The 15,004-nt window shown below is 42.7% G+C and overlaps 1 protein-coding gene across 4 annotated transcripts in view; it reads left to right on the top strand.

Moving 5' to 3' along the window:
• BORCS5 (BLOC-1 related complex subunit 5) overlaps positions 1-15,004 on the top strand; it is a 65,654-nt gene that overhangs the window by 6,253 nt on the left and 44,397 nt on the right. Inside the window, exon 3 of one of the 4 annotated variants that reach the window (XM_039570199.1) lies at positions 2,677-2,722. The exons of the other annotated variants lie outside the window; for them this stretch is intronic. Within the exon in view, the coding sequence (XP_039426133.1) occupies positions 2,677-2,722 (46 nt within the window). The remainder of the gene's footprint in view (positions 1-2,676; positions 2,723-15,004) is intronic. 4 annotated transcript variants of the gene reach the window in all.

Here is a 15,004-nt window from a genome sequence, read left to right as displayed (position 1 = left end):
CTGAGGACCTTGGAGGCCCAATTTCTACAGAACCCAATAGCTGTGACTCTTGTCTGATCTCCTCAAGCGCATACTGCTCCTCCCCACCATCTTGCTGCATGGGAATAAGCTTTGGTGGTCATCTCAAGTCACTTGCTGATCCTCCTCCTTTTACCTTCACAGAGCCTCTGTGGCAGAGCTCTTCAGCTGGCAGTGCAGCTCTTGGGCTGCAGCTACCCTTGGGATACATTAGAAGATGTGCTGAGGAAAAATACCACTTGGGAAGGAGTTAACTGTGTCCAGGCTTATCAGTTTGCCACACACTTAAATGAGGAATATTTGCATGCTGGCCGGTGTACCTTGAAATCATTATTAACTGGCTAGAATGAAAGGCAAATAATTGCTTATAACATCCAAAATATCCAAGTGTAATTATAAATGTGTACAGAATGTGTAATCTCTTTATGTTGGTAGGAGACTGGAAATCAGATGCATCTGATTGATAAGGCAGAGGAGCTAGTGTGTTCTGCTGGAGTGTAGGTGGTGAATCTTTCCAGACAAGGATAAGCATGTAATGGGAAAGCACATGGAGAACTCTTTTTTGTCCTCAAGGACTTCAGGCATCAAAATCTGGATAGATTTTTTTCTCTTTTCTCTCTCTCCTTCACATTTGTGTACTTCTATTCAGCATTACTGCCTTGTTGATAAGTTAAGACTTGATTGAATCTTTGGCTGAAGGGCCAGTGCAATTTCTCTTCTAACTTCTTTTTAGTGTGACTGTTGGCATCTTTCTCCAATGGATATCCATCTGTTGAATGTGATGTTTTCTATCGATGCAAATTTCATGCGAAGAAATGTTCCTGTTAGAAATGTGTCTAGGGGTTACATTTGTGCCCTGTATATACATAGTGTCCATACCTGCCTTTTCTGTATATACCAGCTGTACATATGTAGCTTGCTTCATGGGATGCTGCGTGATCCCCGGTTAATATTCTTTCTCTTGACTGGTGGCTGCTTTTGGAATGCTTGTGTCTTACCGCTGGCCCAGCAGCAGCGTTGCAGTGCATCACTTTTGAAAATGGAATGTTTCTGTTTGATCTTAGGCTTTATAGGAATTAATAAGTTTATCCAAGTCCAGAAGGTTATTTGGTTTTAGGCCAGTTGGTTTATTGAGAAATACTATGCTTGCCCAACAGGGTGTAAACTATTGCACCCTAATTATTGATTTTTTTTTTCCCTTATGGGTGCCGATTCAGTCAAGTGACTGTGGTTGAGGTAAAGGATGAGAGGATGCTTCTGTATCTACTGCCTGTCTGCAGTTAACTACACTTTCTATAACATCACATCATTCAAAAACTCTGCTCTTGTCTTTATTTCCTGCCCAAACACTATCAGCAGAATGAAGAACAGATTCCAGAAAGTCATATGTGTAAATAATTCCCCCCTTTCCTAATTAGTGTTTGACTTACTTAGATTATATGAAAACAAGAACGGTATTAAGGTACAAGTGAAAAAGCAGGTCTGCTCCAGCCCTAAGCCTTGTTATCAAAGCAGTGTGGTGGGAGCTCAGCTTTAACCATGTTCTCTCTGGATAATTGTGTAAGATGAGATCAACAGCTGACCAGTAAAGCACAGGTCAGCAAGCTCATTGTTACAAAACCTTGAAGTTTAGAATCAAATTTGATCTGCCTCTATTCCTTTCTTAGGGCATCTTAACAAAAGGGAAAATAGGAATTTTGTGGTTCATTTAGCTTAAACAGTGAGGTCTGACAGACTGAATATTCCTTCTATTTTCCATGTGGGGCTGGCCATGGTATGCTTGGCTTGTTGACACCCTTGCATGCATAAACCAGAAGATGTGCAATTGCAGATTGCATATTGAACCCTGAGATGCAGATCATCTCCTGGACATCCTGATTTTCAGGGTGCAGTAGTAACAAAATGATGAGTAGTAATGTTAGTAGGACGTGGAATTGCTGCCTCTTGTAGCTGTTATAAGCACCACTCTGGCAGTGTGCTGTGCATCTCAGCCTGGGAGCCTCCCTCATCCTGAGGCAGTGGTCAAAGAAGGGATAAGTTACTCAAGGACAATGGGCGGGAGGAGATGTACATGCTCTAAAGCAATAATTTGTATCCATAATGGATGTTCAGGGTGAAATCATGACTTCGCTGACGTGGAAGGCAATGCTCTGTCAGTTCCAACGGAGCGAAGATTTCTGGCCCAAACCAGTGAGCATTTCTGTATAGTTTAAATTTGTATGGCAGAGTGCTAAGGTTGATGTTTGAAGTTTAACAGTATGGAACAGGTTCTGGAGACAGTGTGGAAAGTTGCCCAGTAGGATTGTTAGTTAGTTCTCCCTCCCACCGTTAAACTAGATCCACAAGGGCCTTGGTTGTTCAAAAGATGGGAACTTCCTTAGGAGTTTTGTGTGTTCACCTGTCTGTTTTCTACACTGTGTATTAAATAACTACAGGCTAGAAAGCATTTGTTGCTCAGGAGAAGGGACTGAAGATCAGGATTCACACTCCTCCCTTCACTCTAGCTCGCCCCCTTCTCTTTGAGACAGCTTGCTCTTGTCGATTCCTTGACCTTGCAGACTGAGCTAAGGGGCTGAGACACTGCTCAGGCTGTGGTCATCCTTGGAATACTGTAACGCAGTGTGGGAGATGCTTTTCTTTTTTTTTCTTATCTTTCAGCAATCTTAAGACACTTGAGAAGTTCTGAAGATGGCACTGCAGTGATGTGAGCACCTTTTGTGTGTCTTGGTATCTTGGATGCTTGTGGAGTTTTTTTTTGAGGTTTTCCTGTCTGTATGTGTGTGATTGTTTACCTGGGTGTTTTTACCTGTGTTGCATGTCTACTTCTCTCATGTTTCAAAATATTTATTAACTGTAATTGTGGCACATAATTTCGGAGAAGACACAATATGCCCAGGCTGCCCCTTGATGTGTTCATTAAATGCAAAATGTACATTATCTCCTGCCTGCTTCTTGTGTTAAAGATCCACTATGAGTATGTTTCTTCATGTGGTAAAGAGTTGAAGGTGAAAATTAGGTGCACTTGCTGTTTATGAGAAGTTTTTTTGTGAAGTTAAGGGCAAACAGTAAAAATACTAGGCTGCTGTTTGAATACACTTTGTGGGGGGTTTTGGGTTTTTTTATATGCTGATGCATATAGAAATGACAGTCTTGAAAAGGTAGGTGAGTCTGTTCTAATGCAGTGCAAACTGAGACTTTATGATCCCCTGATGCTGTTGTTAGTTAGGATATCCCCTGGAAGTCACTCGTGTAACTTAGACAGATATATTGCATTGTGAAGTGCAGTTCAGTGTTGCAGTAAAAGACCTGAGAAGTTCAGGCATTAAAATGAGATTCTTTTCACCATGTTACATGAGTGTGGCAGTGGTAAATTTGTACCTGAGGGAAAAGTGGAACAGCAAGTGTGATACTGGGACAGCAGCACAGGCTGCTAGTGAGTAGCTGCTGTGCAGGAGAAATCGGTGCATTTCATGCCCTGGGAATAATGAGGTGCACCAGCAATCCTTCAGCTCAGGGTTGCAATGTCCTTTCTCTGTTTTCTGACTTGCTGTTCTTTACTCCCGTAGTTAAAAATACAGATACTGAGATTGGAAAGCCTGCAGTCTAGGTAAGTGCCACAGGGTGTCACTGGAATACAAAAGAAGTAGCAGACTTGATTTAAAAGGGCTGGAAACCTTGCTGAAACAGCACGCTGGAAACTGCTTTCTCTTCGAGCTCTTTCCATGAACATTTGTGTTCTGTTTGCACTGGTACCAAGTGACCAAGGTCTTGGTGACCTTGCTGGATTTGGTACCCATTGGAGCTGTGAGCTGAGCCGCATAGTGCTTTACTGAGAGGCAGCTACAGGCTGAAACAGTACTGGGTCTGTGAGAAGGAGATGGTGCAGTGATCTTCAGCCAAAAGCCCTTCAGAAGGCTTTATGATCTTGCAAAATAGAAATATTGGGTGCCACTTATCTTCAGTTGTTGTTACTGGCGGGTTTCCAAGTGTGCGTGTTAAGAAAATGCAGATATAGATCAGCAGTAACGCAGGTGGAAGAACTTGAGGTTCAGAGGCTGTCTGTGGCTCTTGATCCTCACCTCAGTACACCATCTGTAACATGGATTTTAATAGTATTTTCTTGACAACACTCTTTTGGTCACAGGTGTGTTGAAGATCGAGGTGTTCTCATGCCAAGAGAGTGGTGAACAGTAAGTTCTTTCCTCATGGCCCATTATGCTGAGAAAAATGTTTATTCAGCATAGGGGATTGAAACTGGGGAACTGATGCATCTAGAAAACGATTGCAACACTCTTTCCTTCTCCCCAGCCCAAAAATGTTCAGCTCAATCAGATCTTCTTTCCAGTTCATCACCAGCCCTACAAAGTGGTGTTGCTGCAAGAGTGTGGAACATGGGATGAGCTGGGTGAGGGGAGAGACGTGAAGTGAGAAGGAGAAAGGGGAAGAAATAATGTGTCTGTTCAGTGATAGCCTAAAATTCCAGACTTTTACCCCACCTTCCTCGTGTATGAGTACAGGTAATCTCACATAAATGAAGACATTTGTTTTGGGAGAATGTTTGTATTGATCACATATGTCAGTTCAGCTAAAATCCAGTGCTTTGCTAATTCTTAAGTTATTTTTAGGAGAGGGAGTGTGGAAGGGGAATGTGTTGATCCTTAATCTCTCTTGCCTTGGAAATGTCATTAAGGTATCTTGTGTCCAGTCTGTCATGCTAATAAAAGCCCTTTGAGTTTGCAGGGGATTTATGTGATTCTCTTCTCATCAATGCGTTAATGGGAGGTCTGTACCACAACATCTGGACATCAGCTGGAGAGTATTGCCCTTCGCTAAATGCTGCCCAAACCTTTTGGTGCTTGGGAAGGTGCTGGTGCACGCCAGGAATTTAAGATTATAACCTATTTGCATATAATTATTTTAAAAAAATTAAAATGCTAATATAGGCAATGTTACTGCTTGCCTAAATTTGTTCTCAGTGAGACATCATACAGAATTACTTGTGCAGATTCTCCTCCCCTTGATCTCACTGTCCAAAGTGAAATCTCTGGCAAGGCATGCCTCATCAGCACTCGGACTTTGGTGTAAAAGTACGGGAGTCTGAGTTTCCTCATTTAAAATTTACTGTTTGTGCAAACATTTTCTAAGCTCTTTTGTCAGCTGCAATGGATGGGAAGCCATGTTTCAAGTTAAAACAGGAAGCATAGTGCCAAGGAAAACCCTTATGCTAAAGAATCCCTTTCTTTTCATATACTAGCTGGCCAGGAAAGTGATTGTCTCTTCCTACTGTGTTTTCACTCTGCTGTGTCCTTATTGTGGTGGGTTTTCTGCTGTGCATCCTGCACCTTCTCTGTGAGTGTTGTGTGTAATTGGAAGCTGACCTGGGATCTGCTGGACTGCAGGTACCATTTGCAGTTATGCTGTGATTGGGATGTTTCCAAAGAGCTCCTTGGAAAGTGATCTTACGGACCAGGGAATTATAAGTCATAGTCATCAAGTGACTTCAAAAAACATCATAACTTTCATCTGGTAGTGTTTCAGTGAGTAACCCTTTGCTTTTAGTTCTTAGTCAAACCAAGATGGTGTTGACATGCTCCGGGAAGAACATATCCTGGTGATGCTTCACAAGTTTTGGATAAAATCGCTTATGTTTTAAAGTGTTCCTTTCAATACTGTGTCAAACACAAATAAAACTGCTGGGAAGGCACTACTGACACTCCTGGTGCTGGCTGATCTCTCTGCAAGGAATGACTCAGGGTTGGCCTCAGCTGGCTCAGAAGGAGGATGGGAAAAAGGTTGGTCAGGATTTTATCCATTCTCATTCTTTGTAATAGGAGTCTTAGAAGATTTCTGTCAGCTAAACAAAGCCTGAACCTAAAGGAGAAGCTTGATTTTCCTTTTAATCCTGGAGTCTTGACTTCATCTAACTGAGCAAAACTTTTATCTTGAATAGGAAGTGGAAGAGATACTAGAAATGAAACTTAAGTACTGCATGCTGCTTTGCCTCCTGTGAGAGCAAATCTTATTTTTTTTGTGATGCAAAAGTAGCAAGATGCAGGTGATTGAAATGGATGTACATGTTTGCATTTATACTTTTGCAGAAACAGGATGAATTAGGGTAGAATACTTATTCTTGGTTTTTGTTGTCTCCCATTCAGGGAACTTGTCACCAGTTTTAGTGTGAACTGAAATTTGGAGTCAGTTTGGGTGGTGGCTGAGTTGCTTTTTTTTGCAATAATTTGAAATTCTCCACTGTTGTACATTTCCTTATTTATTCATCTGATTTATTATGTTCTGTGGTAGAGAAGACAGTAAGAATTTGTAGATTAATCACTTGGGAATGTAAATGATTTCTTTTGTCTAATGATCGCTAGTATGACAACTGATGATTAAGCTACAGTGGTGTTTTAGACTTTCACTTCTTTTTACTTTAAATGCCAGATGCCTTTTATTACTATCTGAATCCAATTACTTTTGTGGTCAATGTTTGCATATGTATTTAGATGAGGAATGTAAAGGCTCAGCCTAGCTTTTAATGCCAGGCCATGGGACAGATGTGGTAGGAGCAGAATTATTTTTCATGCCATAGCTCTTACCTGTGCAAAGAAAATTTGTGGTGGTGTGTCTACCTTTGTACCACCTCAGCTTGCAGAAGAAAGCATCTAAAAAGGTTAAAGTTTTGATTGCATCAACTATTTAAAATGTAAGTAAAAATAAAGCAGTTTTCTGTGCTGTGAAACAACAGGAGTGGGTTAGATGCTGAAGTGTTGTACTGCAGGAGTGGGATTGACGTGGAAAGGGGTGGTCTATCCATAAAAATACAGTGAAATGGTTGAGTGAGTTGGCTAAAAATGGGCTGTGCTGATGTGCCATCATGGTCAATGTGCAACAGGGAAAGATAAGGATAGTGCATACAGGACAAAAGAAAAGGTAGAAATTGTTAAATATTAACAGATTCGGTAGAGTTTTGGGAAAAGGTGAGAAACTGAGGATGTTTGTTTTCTGACCTCCAATCAATTAATATTTAACCAGTTGTCCTAGGTGACTCATCTCTACTCCTTGTAAACGAAATTTTGAGATGGAAGAAAGATAGGGTTATCAGTGTAACCAAGGAATTATCTGGGAAATAAAAAAGGAAAAACTCTTCTGGCAGGCAAGGAACTTGATTTGGCTCACCATGGGATCCGGCAGGCACTTTGGCTGGTGTGGGGAGAAATCCCAGGGGTTGTGGACTGAAGTCATGTGGGGGCCAGCTGAGATCAGCTTTGCCAGCTGTCCTGGTTAGGTACTTTAGGACTAAGGCGAGCACATATCCAAAATTAGCTTCTGGACATGGTGCAGGAGAAGATAACGTGTGCAGGATTTATTGAGGCACTCTGGCTTCCCACAGAGTGTCCCATTTGGATTCACCGATGCTTTGCTGACCAACTTACCCCTCAGGAAAGTGGGGCAGGATGGTTATGAAGCACTGGGAGGTGATGCTGTGGCAGGAGTACAGACAGCTGGACATGTGGACTTGCACCTCTGGAGCTTCTGTACTAACATTTTGTATTCTGCTCTTTAATTCCCTGTTTGGTTTGGTGATTTTTTCAAGAGCAAGGGTGAGCAGAACAGTCTAAACCTAATGGCTTGGAGCTCTTTTCCCTAAAACCAGCAGAATTGGGCCGTACTTTGAAAAGCAGCCATCTAGAAGGAACTGAGGTTTGAAAAGATAAAAAGTGCTGAGACTGCTCATAAACCCGTTGTTTAGAAACTGTTTTGATGCCAACTATTTTGATGCTTTTGATTTTCCCGCCCCCTTATCTTCTTAACTGAAGGGGCTTAGCAAGAAAACAAAATCTGTATTACTTCTAATTTTTGACCCTACTGAAGTTTTTCAGGAGACTGATCAAGTTCTGTACTGTGCTAAACTGCCTCTTTATTATCCAGATTGCTAGGCTTATTTTTCTTGCTAATCAAAATAAAGTACAGTGAAATCAAGATAAGAGTGTATTACTGTATTGTTCAAGCCCTGAATATCAAAAAATAAAATGAAATAAATCATACTATGCAGTTGAAAACCACAGAAATCTCTCTCTCCTCTGTCATTTCCTCAGCTTCTAGTCTGTACTACCATGCCTTAAATGTAACTTGGGAGTGTGTGTGGGTTCTTGGCTCTTTGAAGTCTTTGTGCATGTAAGAACAAAATTTATGTGACTTCAAGTGCTTTTCACTTCCTGTGGACCACCACACTGATTATTTCCCCTTCAAAATGTTTCCTTTGCAAAATGAAGCCACAAATGCACCCCTGCATGAAATAGAAGGGATTTGAGTTGCTGGCATTTGGCTAAAAAAATAAAAAGAGATTTTCTAGTATGTGTATTTTCAGGCAGAGGCATTGCTCAGGCATGAGGTGGTTGAGTGGGGCTGGACTAATGAATGGATAATGTGCTAACTTAAACATGTCAGGGTGCACTTAATGTTTTTGTTGCGTGAGACTAGATATGGGATTGTTTCTTGAAATTCAAGGCAAGTTGTCTATTTTACTACTATTGCTCATTCTATGGCAGGTGTAAATGGAGCCAATGCCTCAGTAGGATGGAGGCAGGGAGGGGGAACTGAATTTGGCCTACTATTTACCAATGCCCAAAGGGTGTTGTTCAGTCTCCATATTCGGCTTAATATGTCAGGCAACAAACCAGGTACAACCTTGTTACTTGTGGATGGCTTATAGCAAAAATGAGAATTATTTCAAATATCTTTCAAATATATGGCAAAAAGTCTTTGAACCTTAGTGTAATAGTCTTTATAGGAGTACATGTAATGCTTAAATAACTTTTTTCCTGAAATTTTAATGAGATGAGCAAGTTTCTCCTAAGCATTTGACAAATTGGTATTTTCCATGAGCAAGTCTAGGGTGTATATTTGTTGCCTGTTCACACTCAGCAATAATATTTACTTTTAATGCCCTCTCTCCAAGCTTGTGTCACTCTTCTCATTAATAGGGCAGTTTCTGGAGAGCATCTATGACGGGAGCAGCTCTTCAGATGTGCAGGGACTGTTTCCTGTGAAAAATAGGAGCAGATAGGTTGATATGGTGGTTCGACCCTGCCTGGAGGCCAGACACCCAAGGAAGCCACCCTGTCGCTCCCCTCCTCAACTGCAGGGGGTAGAGGAGATACAACAAAAGGCTCATGAGTTGAGATGAGGGCAGGGAGAGATCGCTCATGGGCAAGACAGACTTGACTTGGGGAAGTGAATTCAATTTAATACCAATCAAAATCAGAATAGGGTAACAAGAAGTAAAACAAACCTTAAAACCACCTTCCCCTCACCCCTCCCTCCTTCCTGGGCTCTACCTCCTCCAAGCCAGTGTCACAGGGAGATGGGAATGGGGATCATGGTCAGTTCATCACACCTTGGTCTGCCACTCCTCAGGGAGAGAGGTTGGAGGCCTTTCCGTGCTCCACCATGGGGTCTCTCCCGTGGGGTGCAGTTCCCCACAAGCTTCCCCAACATGAGTCCTTCCCGTGTGCTGCGTTTCTTCAGGACTGCTGCAGCGTGGGTCCTTCCCATGGGGTGCAGTCCCTCAGGAACTGCTGCTCCAGGCTGTGTCCCCCACAGGGTCACAAGTCCTGCCAGCAAACCTGCTCCAGTGTGGGCTCCTCTCTCCATGGGTCCGCAGGTCCCTGCCAGGACCCTGCTCCAGTACAGGTTTCCCAGGGGGTCACAGCCTCCTTTGGGCATCCCCCTGCTCCAGTGTGGGCTCCTCCAGGGGCTGCAAGTGGATCTCTGCATCCCCATGGACCTCCATGGGCTGCAGGGGCACAGGGGACTCTTCTGCTCCTCCTTCCTCACTGCTCTTGGTGTCTGCAGTGTTCCTCTCACATGTTCTCACCCTGCTCTTCTCTGGCTGCAGTTGCTTCAGCCCAGTAACTTTTTTCCTCTGTAAATCTGTTATGCCAGAGGTGTTTCCAGCCATCCCTGATGGGCTCGGCCTGCTGGAGCCCGTGGCATTGGCTTTGCTGGACGGGGGGGAAGCTTCCTGCACAATTCTCAGAGAAGCCACGCCTGTAGCCTCCTCTACTCCTGACATCTGGCCATGCACCCCCAGTGCAGCTGAGGAGCAGACGGGTTGCTGTCTCCCTCCTCAGCCGCAGAGCTGTGTGCCTTGTGCCATGCTGTGGTGGAGCAAGCACAGCCAAGAAAGCAGAAGTAACATGGGATGAGATGCAGTGAGCAAAAGGGCTGGATCCCCTGTTTGAGCACTAGGGAAAGAATCTGTGCCAAAGTTCTAGGTTGTAGCATGCCTTAACACACTGATATTGGCTGTTCTGTCAGTACATTTCTACTGCCTCTGAGCCGTGGTAAAGTAAGGTAATCACAATCACAAACTCGCTGACCGTTGACTCTGTTGTTCATTTAGAACTGTGTCTGTAATTTCAGGGAGGAGTTAGAGTTCTGCTGGTGAGATCTTAAGTACTGTTTCATTAAACATTGGTCAGAGCCATTGCTATCCCACTTTGGATTCTCAGCTGTGGGATATTTTCTCTTGAAATTAAGCCAGGATGTGCTCACTTGCATGGAGTTGTGTGCAAATGCCTTTTTTTCCCTTGAGTCTCACTTATCAAAGTTTGGAGTTTACTGTACCTTGTAACTAATTTTATTCATTTAACACACTAGACTTGTTCCAGCCAAAATGTTGGTCGTGAAACAGTGATGAGAACTTTTAAGCTTGAAAGAAAATTTTGTATTTCTTCCACAGGAAATGTAATAAATGACCTAAAATAGTGTCTTATCTCATATTTATACTAAACTTCCAACTCTTGTTCATCAGTTTTTTTCTTAAGAAACGAATGAACATTCTTTCAATCCTTAAGGATCAGAGAGCTGAAAGACTCCCGTGTTCGTGTGTTCTTCTTCCTTCATATTTTTTTCTTCACAGTGACGTTTTAGGTCTTGCCTACCTGAAAAGCCTTATCCTTAAAGTAAGACTTTGCATTAGGATGTGTATTGGGGAAGGAGCAGCTGCCCCCCTTGGAGTTCCCTGTAGTTCCAGGAACGCTGAGAGCCAGGCTTGCTGCAGCTGGAGGAGGTCCTCATCTGAGCTGCTCCAGCTGAGGTGATGGTGTAGGTATTGTTCTTGTAGAAGAGGTCAGGGAATGGAGATGTGCTGCATTACACTGCCCTAAAAAACCTTAGTTTTGCTGATATTTTGGGTCAAGACAGATGATTTCATACCAGATTAGGTGCCTTGTTGGGTTTTGTTGGGTTAGGTTTATTTTTTGGCTTTGGTTTCAGCAGCGAGCCTTTGAAATGAGACCTGGGATTTCTGACTAGAGTAGAAAAGTAAAAAAGTTAAGTAGCTGGTTTTGGTTTTCATGTATTTACCATTAAGCAGAAATGGATCATCAAGACTTCTGTACATTAGGAAGCAGTGAGACAAATGACAGTGACAACATTTTATTTTTGCCTTACTCTTCTTTAACTATATGCTCCATGAGGCAAAAGACAGAGCCACTTAACAATGGGCCCTAATGTTCTAAATGGCCTTGAGTTTCACTGTGGCAGCTTTTGACTTGGAGCTGAGCTAGGAAGGTCGCCTCAGTATTCTTGTCCTTGGAAGGACACTCTTGTACCTTCACTGAAAAGCCCTCACAGTAGGATGATTCTATCAGACTGGAAGATTTTAAAGACATTTGTTGCCTGAATGTAGGTAGGGGTTAACCAGTTGTAAAATGTACAGATTGGTTCACTGCCTTACATTCTCATTCTCTTGTGAAGTGACACTGTAAAGATACTGAGGGGATCTCTTCTGTCCAGGAGGGCATACTGCCCAAACCTGAAAAGGGAAAAAAAATGGTTAGACTGATTTTTTTTTAAATTGTTGTTGGTTGTGGGTTTGGTTTTTTTTTGTTCTTACAATGTAGAAGGCAATTAATTGCTGTAGCCCCAGAGAGCTCTGCTCTTTTGAGGTGTCATCGAGGAGTTTGGCATGATACTAAATACACTTGCCCTCAGGCATGCTCTTGTTCTACAGTTAATGATGCTGCCTGAAGGTGATGCTGTAGGTAATGGATTTTTTAAAAACTCTATGAAGTGGGTTGTACTTAACTCCTGTGCCCCTGCTTTGGGATAATAAGCATGGGTGTGTGTTAGGAAGCTGTTCGGTATTGAGAAACGTGTTCCTCAGGTGGCATAACTTATAAACCTTTGACATATCTCTGTTTGATTTTTTTTTTTTTTTTGGTATGTTGGCATCTTGGGGGGTGTGTGTGTACATGTGTGTATATCCATGTATATTTATACACACACGTGTTGGATGAAATACTGCAGGATGCAGAGAAGCAGATAATCTTCCAAGCACTAGAGCAGATGGGCCAAGACTCCATGGCTTGTCTAGTTCTGGCTGTTTGGGTATTAGTGGAAGTAAGCCTTGTTGCCAGCTAGACATGTATGTTCCTTGTAGAAAGAGATTTTCGAAAGACTTCTGTGTACAAGCTTACTGTAAAAGTAAATGGTAATATTTTCAAGAGTAATTAGGGATACTGGGATTCTTTGGTTTTTGGATACTTGGTTTTAATATTGTCTTTAAACGGTCCTAAAATAAAGATCCCTTTGTGGTATCCCAGTAGTGGAAGCATCTCTGGTGTCTTGGGTTGCAGCAGATGTGGAGCTTCCAGTGCTTTACGCTGCTGGTTGTCATATGGGTCACATGGCAAGTGACTGTACACTGAAACACATAAAGGTGACTCCTGTGCTGTGCTTTGCTGTCTCTGCTTCTGGGAACAGTTAAATGCAAAGGAAAAAAAAAAAAAAAGTTTTAAGAACATCTTAAACCACTGCAGTCTTTTATTCAGTGACTATCTGTCCCTTTTCAGTGAACGTTAAAAACACAGTCACAAAGTTGAATTTTCACCGTCCCCTGCTTTAAATGCAAATAAACAGTCATTGCATAGTTGTCTTCTGATGTCTTTGAAAGGAAGCTATTTCTGCAAAGTGAATACAATCTCTCTGTTATCTGAGTGAGCTGCTATCCAGTGCATGGCTGAATCAATCCCTGCAGAGACACAGAGAGGATGCCTGGAATGTAGTCCAGAAATGTTCTAGATTCATCATTTCTTAATAGAAGGATCAGACTGATGCATTAGTTTTGGGTTTTGGCCACATCTGGTAAACTAGCCCTCACAGAGGATATGGAAAAGTAAAATAAGGAAACACACTACTTTCTTTTTCCTTTGTTTTCCTTCTTAAATGAACATTTGATTCCTATCAAAATGACATTTGTTGCCTTGCAGTCATACAGTTCTGTATTAAAGTGAGGCAGTCACTGAAGAACTGCAGGTTTAAAGAGTATTTGCTCTGAAAGCTTGCAGAAGGCAAAATTTCTCTGGCCTGTGTGAGGAAAGTGCTTGGCTTGGGCTCCACCTGTAGGATAGGTACCATGGGGACTGCTGTTCACTACTTCTGTGCAGGTTCATTGCCTGTGCTGTTGGATGGGAGAACATTGAAATGGTGCTGTACAGAACTGGAACACTCTGCATGGAGAGGCTGGTGAAGAGAGGCTGATGTCCCCTCCAAGGCAAAGTGAGACAGTCTGGTTCCTCAGGGTATGCAGTATAGCTTGAGCTGATGTAATAGCTCCCTCCTGTCCAAGGAGGAGAATACATCCACCCACATTCCTCCTTGGCATGTCCCTCCATCCTCACCAAGTCTGACATTTATCAGACTCTGTGTGAAGCTGATTTGTGTTGCTAACACAGGAGAGAGCTCTTTTTGTGCCAGGTTAATTTTCTACCGTTAATAAACCGCTTTGGTCTATTCCGCTATCAGACAAGTGCCAGTGTTGGTACAAGAGAGGAGGTGGATGCAGGGCCACCACCCCTTTGTGACAGTGATGAACCATTAGGAGGGAGCTGATTGGGCTTCATGCCAAGGCTTTGCTTCTCTGGTACTGGGTGTTGCTGGTTGACGACCCAGTCCCTTCCCCTTTACTTTGTGCTGGTGCCAGTGCTTGTTTGGGTGGATGTGCTGAAACATGCTGGCACCTAACCTGCCGTGAAACCATGGTCTCCAGGTGTGATGAAAGAGCTTTCCTTGTTTTTCTCTTGCTGGGAATCAGGTTTCACAGAGGACTTAGCTCCCTGATGGCATTAGCCTGGCAGGTGTGTACAGGCATCCCGTGGCACGCGCGTCGTGCTGTTCCTGCTCAGAACTCCAGAGTGCATCCACACCTTTAGATGAAGTCAGGACTCCCACATCTGATTGCAGCATTTGCTGAGTAAAATAGGTCTAGTAGATCATACTTCTGCCATTTATATTGTCAGCCACATGTATATTGTCCATTTCAGCTGAACTGTTTGATTTTTATCAACAAACGAAGAAATTTGGACCCAGCAATAAGTCCGTAGTGGAATAAAATCAGATTTTTTTTTTTTTTTGGCCATGACTGCAGCTGTTCTGGATATCAAAGACTCTTATTAATTCTTTTTTGTTTTTAAAGTCATTGGATAGCCTGTTCATTCTTGGCTGTTTTATTCTATTTCTCCCCCTGTTAAATGATTGCACAACTTGACATTAAAATCAATAATTCCTCATTGATAATTGCTCTCAGGCTATGACATCAGGATTTTCTGGAAATATAAATTCATGGTGCTGATAGCAGACTATATGATTTCACTCTGGAAAGTGGCCAGTACAGTTGGACTCCCTGATGTACAGGATGCAAGGGAGGAGATGATACATGAGTCTGTGAATGTGCCTGACACATTGGGTCTGTGTTTTCGAGGGACTGATGTGTTACAAGAGCACAGCCTGTAATTCAGGTGCGCTCTGATGAAACCAGAGCATCTCCTTGCTATTAACTGCTCGAATATCTTGCTGTTCCTGTTCAGCTGTCCTGTTTCCTGCCTTTGCATTATTTATTTTTGCCTAGCAGAGTGATTAAGTGCTTCTTCCAAATATTGCTGCAGGGATTAGTCTGCCATAGGCTTTTTCCTTCTGGCCTTCC

The sequence above is a fragment of the Corvus cornix genome, chromosome 1A (assembly GCF_000738735.6).
Source record: "Corvus cornix cornix isolate S_Up_H32 chromosome 1A, ASM73873v5, whole genome shotgun sequence".
Classification (NCBI taxonomy): Eukaryota; Metazoa; Chordata; class Aves; order Passeriformes; family Corvidae; genus Corvus; species Corvus cornix.
Note: the sequence above shows the minus strand (reverse complement) of the source record. Positions and strands in the feature narration are given on the sequence as shown.